Raw genomic sequence first — 6000 nt, 5'->3', positions numbered from 1 at the left:
GTTTCAGCCATATCACAAATTTGGAATGTGGCACAGAAACTGCTCCTAGGCTGAGCATAAGTATTCTTTTGTACAAGAGTGTTTCAAATATAAAAGACTGTTTTGGATAGCTAATGCTAAAGATTGCCTAGGATTTAAAATGTTTCGCATTGTTTCATCTTTTGAATAAGAGGCACAGTTTTGCATTTATAGAATAACGATCTTCCAACATGGTCGATATGTGAGGCACAAATGACCGACATAGCCTCCTGGAAAATACATATGGAGTCAGGCAAAATTTCAAAATATCATTAGAGTCATAACTTCAGGTATGCTGATGTCCAGACTTACAGCTTAAGAATCCTTAAATAGTTACAATTATATTTTTATTACTGACAGTCACACATCAAGAACACAGATTAAATTCTTTAAGCAAGCACTAACAAATTACTTTTATTCGCTTCAAGTAACTTAGTGTTCAAACATACATTTATAAAGGCCTACTATAGAACTACTTATTTATTCTCCTCCCACCCATAAAAGTCATGTGTCTGGCATACTTTTGTTCTCAATAAATTAATCTTTTGTCTCAACTTTTCTTTAATCCAGCTGAGTAGCTAAATACAAATTATAAAGAGCTATAGCAATACTATAAAAATGAAACAGATTAATGAAAGACGCATTTTTGGAGACAGTTTTCTAAGTTGACTCAACCGCCCCCTGTACCTGGAACTAAAAGCAATTCCACATGCTGTGCATATCCATGTCATACATGATTGCCAATAAAGGAGTACCATTACTAGAAAAAAAAGTTCTCTCTACAATTGCTAGAGTCATAAATTTTATTTTTACAACATTTTGAAGAAAAAAAACAAAAGCAAAAAAAAAACCACAGAACATATTTTTAGGTACAAAAAGAAGTCATTTTTCATCTGGATAAGAGATGTATTTGCGTGACCATACTCCATTTTTAAAACACATCCCTTAATATCAGTTGAGAAGTTCCTCTTGTCTACTGAGCAGTGAGCATCTTCACATGTTCCATATCATTCCTTCTTCACTAACTTCAATTCTGGTTAAAAAAATATATACTGTAAACCAGATTCAGTCACCTTTGTTGAACGAAAGCTGGAGAAAGCAAGATAGGTATTATCTGCAAGGTAGCAGCAGTCCTTTTTGGCTCCCACGGAGAAAATAAGACATAAAGAAACAATAATTTCATAACTGTTGCTACACATCAGGATCTCTGGCCAAAACTAAAGTGCATCAAGAGTAACAGTAAAGGACTAGACTTCAAGAATTACCAAGTATTACTACAACAATAGCTGACTAGATTATTAAAAATTGATTCTCTCATTGATTTACACCAGTGGAAGCCAACCTTTTTTGGAAGGCACAAAACAAATGAAGCCTCATAACCGCAAGTGCCACTCCAATCCCTTTCTGCTACCTAGCCAACTTGCTGGTCTGCTTCCTATCTTATCTGCTGTGCTACCTACCCCTTATCTGCCATACACAGAAACTGCCCATGCCACTTGTGGCATGCGTGCCATGGGTTGGTCAGCCCTACTTTATACAACGTACTGACCTTAAAGAAATGCAGCGTTCACTTACATATTTGATGACTCTTCACTGCATCTCAAGCAATATTCAAAGTACCACATGGACATGTCAATGTCATACATTAATAAGAGCCTCAATGTTTTAGACCAGATCCTCATCCAAGGTAGGTCTGTTGAAACATATTTACAACAGTTTACCATAGCTGATCTTCCAACTTTTCATGATGCAATATAAATATTACAGGGTACCTAGTTACAGTTCCCATCTTAGTTTTCCTATTCTGTTCAGAAAGTCTGCCAAGAACACCTTAATTGAAAATAGCTACTTTTTAAAAGAGTCTCAATCTTCCATTAACAAAAGTAAAAATTACAATACGTGTGCACACCCGTATTTTCACATTTGCCATGGGTATAGAGACTCCCTCCCTTCACTTAATCTATCAAGCATAAATCAATCATCTAAGTTGCTTTTGTAATCTACTTTACTTCAAACCAGCATGGCTAACCACATCTAACAGGTTCTACCCTCCAGTAATGGAGTGTCCAAATTTAAAGAAATCTACTGAATCCTGGAACTGTCACCAATCACAGATTCAGCAATAAAAGTCTAAGCAACAGATGTGGAACATTTACAATGCTATATGTTGGCCTGATTATTGGTATGCAGTTTACTTGATCTGAGTTTAAATCAATATAATTCATAAAAAAAAAAAAGGCAGAAAGAATTACGGCTCCATATATTCAGCAAACACTCAAAAACTGTTACAGGCCCGTACTTGAAATATTTGCTTTGATGATTCCACCTCCGTCTCCATCCAACATAGATGAAAAAAATATTTTGGGTTGAAACATGAAGAACCCAAGCACAGGGGCATAACGAGCCATAGCTGAGTTAAGAGGGAAGAGGAAAAATGATATTAAAAGGTGGGCCTACGCAAGGAAGGTAGCACACAGTAAGCTGTACTATGCTGTGAATTCATGGTGCCCTGAAGCCATGTGGATATTCTCAGCATACACCAAGAGAATTGGTGAGAAACAAATACTAGACATTACACTTAAGACAGGATTACTCTGATAATCGCATCTTAAATGGTAAGACAGTAACCCAGCCACATGTTCACAGAATTATTAGCACTACAAAGAGAGAAGTCAGAAACAAAAAGTGCCTATTTTTGTGAGAGGCAAGGATTTCTTAAAGAAATATCTTTTATTGGACCAACTGTATGATTGAGATAAAGTTAGACAAGCTTTCAAATGTAAAGTGTTCTTCAGAGATCTGATGAAGAACATGTTGCACTAAAAACCCTGTGCTGCAAGAATGGGAGATGACTTAAAAGACAGATCAGGATCATTGTTCATCTAAAAAAGTATTTTAAAATACTATCACAGCCACAAATATATCATTCTAAAGAATCCTTGCATCATGCATAATTTTTAGACCATCACAGCTACAACAGCACCCTTACACTACTGTAGTATTTTTTTTGTAGCTGGCTTGTATCTGGCCTTAAATTCAATGTGCAGCAAGGTTAGGATCACATCAGGATCTCCAACTGGCTCTGGCATGATCCTCACCAGCCAACAATTAACTGATTGTCAGCTGGCTCTGGCTCTGGCACTCCACAAGGGTTTGAACCAGCTTTCATAGTTGATCAACTGATCATTGACTAACTCTGGGGGCTGCACCAGGGCTCTTTCAAGTCCCAGGGCAGGTGGGTAGCTAACTGACGAACAGCTGATTGCCAGATACCCACCTTTCAACATGCTAATGCAGAGAGAGCCCAGAAACAATCCCAGGCTCTGCTTGCACTGGCAGGTAGGGTGCAATTAGGATCTGACCTCTGATCCCAAAATTACACATCCTACCATGTACATGTGGCTGGCACATGAGACCAGATACCACTATGCCTTTAAAATGAACATCTGTTCAGCTGCCTAAGTGCCTGCTTGGGAAATTAGTGTGGAGCAGCTAGTATGCTGAAAATCCATACCCTAAGAGATACTAAGATTTATCTGATACCTGACAGAATATTGTTCACACACACACAAAACACACAAGCCTGCTGTTTGTTTAAATAGCCATATAAAAGGGGGGAAAAGCCACTGTTAGTGACAAAGTGGGCTAGTGATATTGGATCAGAAAGCAGTGCTGTAAAAATGGGAGACATGGGACACTGGTCCTCATCTGTCCATCTAGAAAATTATTTTAAAAATACTATATCAAATGGACCTAATCCATTTAAAAGTTAAGCTTATTTATGGTATAAGAACAGGAAAATGTGGGAGGCAACACAGTAGATTGGGATGATTCTACCACATATGGTAGACATACCCTAAAATTAAATGGCTGTGGAAAAATGTTAGAGAAATAGTGAGGAAAACAACAGGATGCCAACTATCAGATAAACCTGTAGTGTTCCTAGTGAACCTTCCTGAGAACTCTGCAACAGAAGAGTCACAAGGAATTAAACACTCATCTTCTAATGGCTGCAAGAGTTACAACTATAAAAGCCCGGAAGAAAAGCAAAGCAACACCCCTTATGGGTGGTTTCCAAAAGTTTAGGAAATCTTTAGCAATGGAAAAGCTGTCCTATCAGTGTTTTGAAGAGGAGAAGGAAAAAAGATAACTTGACAGTTTGGTGGAATCTTTTGGAATTTGCTAAAAAAGAATAATTTCCTCTCTCTAAACCAGAACATTTGAGAAACTTCTTGGAATGAAGGCAAATGCAAGCCCTAACACTTAAGAATACATTTGGAATAAAATTTAAAAAGGAAAACCATAGAGATGAGCAAAAGATAGTAAGATTTGAATTATGCAGAACTTGGGGGGGAGAGGGAGGAGGAAGAGGGAGTAAAATTAGTATTCAAAAGATAAAAGAAATAAAAGCTTAATATTTATGGATTTATAGAGAAATGTTCAGAAAGGAAAGGACACTGAAAGGAAATGAAGAAAAGAACACAAGGTTCATGTGGACACTGATTTAGTTTAAAGGAACACTGTTGATGTTTTTATGTGTACTTGTATATTTTAGGGATGCATCTTTAAAATGTCAAATCTGTTATTTGATAAGTTGAATTCATGAATAATGAAAGCTAAAAAAAAATTATTATTTTTTAAATCACGCCCCATCTTACTGCTTCCCCATGCAGATACGCTGTCAAAAACATGAACCCCAAGTGGTGGAATGGATTCCATTATGGGATGCTAGGACTTCATGCACACAGATGAATTTTAAAATCCTATCCTCTAACTCTACATTCTCACCGCTAAATAAGAAGACTGAATACTTAAAGGTCACAAAGTAGAAATGAACACAGTTGATCCATGATAAACAAGTGATGTACAAAGCTATTGTAGCCAAGAGTCTGGTCTAAGTGCAAAAAATTGTGAAATTTCACCCTGTACTGGCAGCAACATAAGACTCAAGACCTAAGGTGATGCTCTCAGAGAAATCAAAGAGAGGACTGAGGGATGACACTAGCTCTGTAAACATAGTAAGCTAGAACCCACTGCATTTCCACCATACTAGTCAGTCTTTCATTCTGACTTTCCATTCCTTTCCACTAAAATAAGATAAAAAAAATTTTAAAAAGTTACTGCATATTCAAGCTAAGCCAAGGAACAACATACAAACACTTTTGTTTACTTACATTCGTTGGGCAGTCCCATAGCATGTTTCTGAAGATGGGAGATTTCTTGGGGAAAAAATCCCAATCATCATAAAGGTGCATATATGACATCATACATTTTATAAAGAGACATTTTCCACTCATTTTTGTACTTCTTGCCACACAACCTGTACAGGTCATAAATTAAAATGTACATACTTGTCAGATGAAGGATTCCATCACAGGCGCTAATATGAGACAAAAAGGCATTTCCTAGGCCTTGGCCAGAATGAGCTCCTTTCACCAGACCAGCAATATCCACTACATTCAGAAAGGCTGGAATTTTGCTGAAAGATAAGAGTTAAAGGCTTCATTACTACATTTATAACCAAAAAAGTTGTCTGGCACAAAAACGAATACAAAAGGCTAAAAAGCATTTTGGTTAACATGGCCTTCACTTTTTAACAAACAAACAAACTACAAATGATCACCGTAAAGACCCGATTTCCCCCCAACCCCCTTGAAAAAAAAAGTATAACACAATCTTTAGTTTTTAATTGCTTTTTAAAATCCAGATTTTGGCTTCTCTGTTTTCCCAGGCAAACTAGAAAGTTCAAAATCAACTGCGTGTTACATATAAAACAACTGATTGATAAGAAATTTTTGTCTACATTATAGGCAGTCCTCAACTTACAACATTTATAAATTGACACCCTGTTTCAACTTTCTGACATCAGTTTCGACTTTACAATGCTTGATCTGATGCAACGCCACGGCAGCAAACAAGTTCACTGTCACCCATTTTCCTGGAGAATATCTGTCCCAAATTCCTTGGACACTTTCTTTAAAA

At 36.9% G+C, this 6000-nt stretch overlaps 1 protein-coding gene across 1 annotated transcript in view; it reads right to left on the bottom strand.

The window, feature by feature from the left end:
- Positions 1-6000, bottom strand: part of OLA1 (Obg like ATPase 1) — a 170373-nt gene that overhangs the window by 132106 nt on the left and 32267 nt on the right. Inside the window, exon 4 of the mRNA XM_019554127.1 lies at positions 5370-5497. Coding sequence (XP_019409672.1) covers positions 5370-5497 — 128 coding nt within the window. The remainder of the gene's footprint in view (positions 1-5369; positions 5498-6000) is intronic.

The sequence above is a fragment of the Crocodylus porosus genome, unplaced genomic scaffold (genome assembly GCF_001723895.1).
Source record: "Crocodylus porosus isolate Cpor-Errol unplaced genomic scaffold, CroPor_comp1, whole genome shotgun sequence".
Classification (NCBI taxonomy): Eukaryota; Metazoa; Chordata; order Crocodylia; family Crocodylidae; genus Crocodylus; species Crocodylus porosus.
This window is presented reverse-complemented; position numbering and strand designations above follow the sequence as displayed.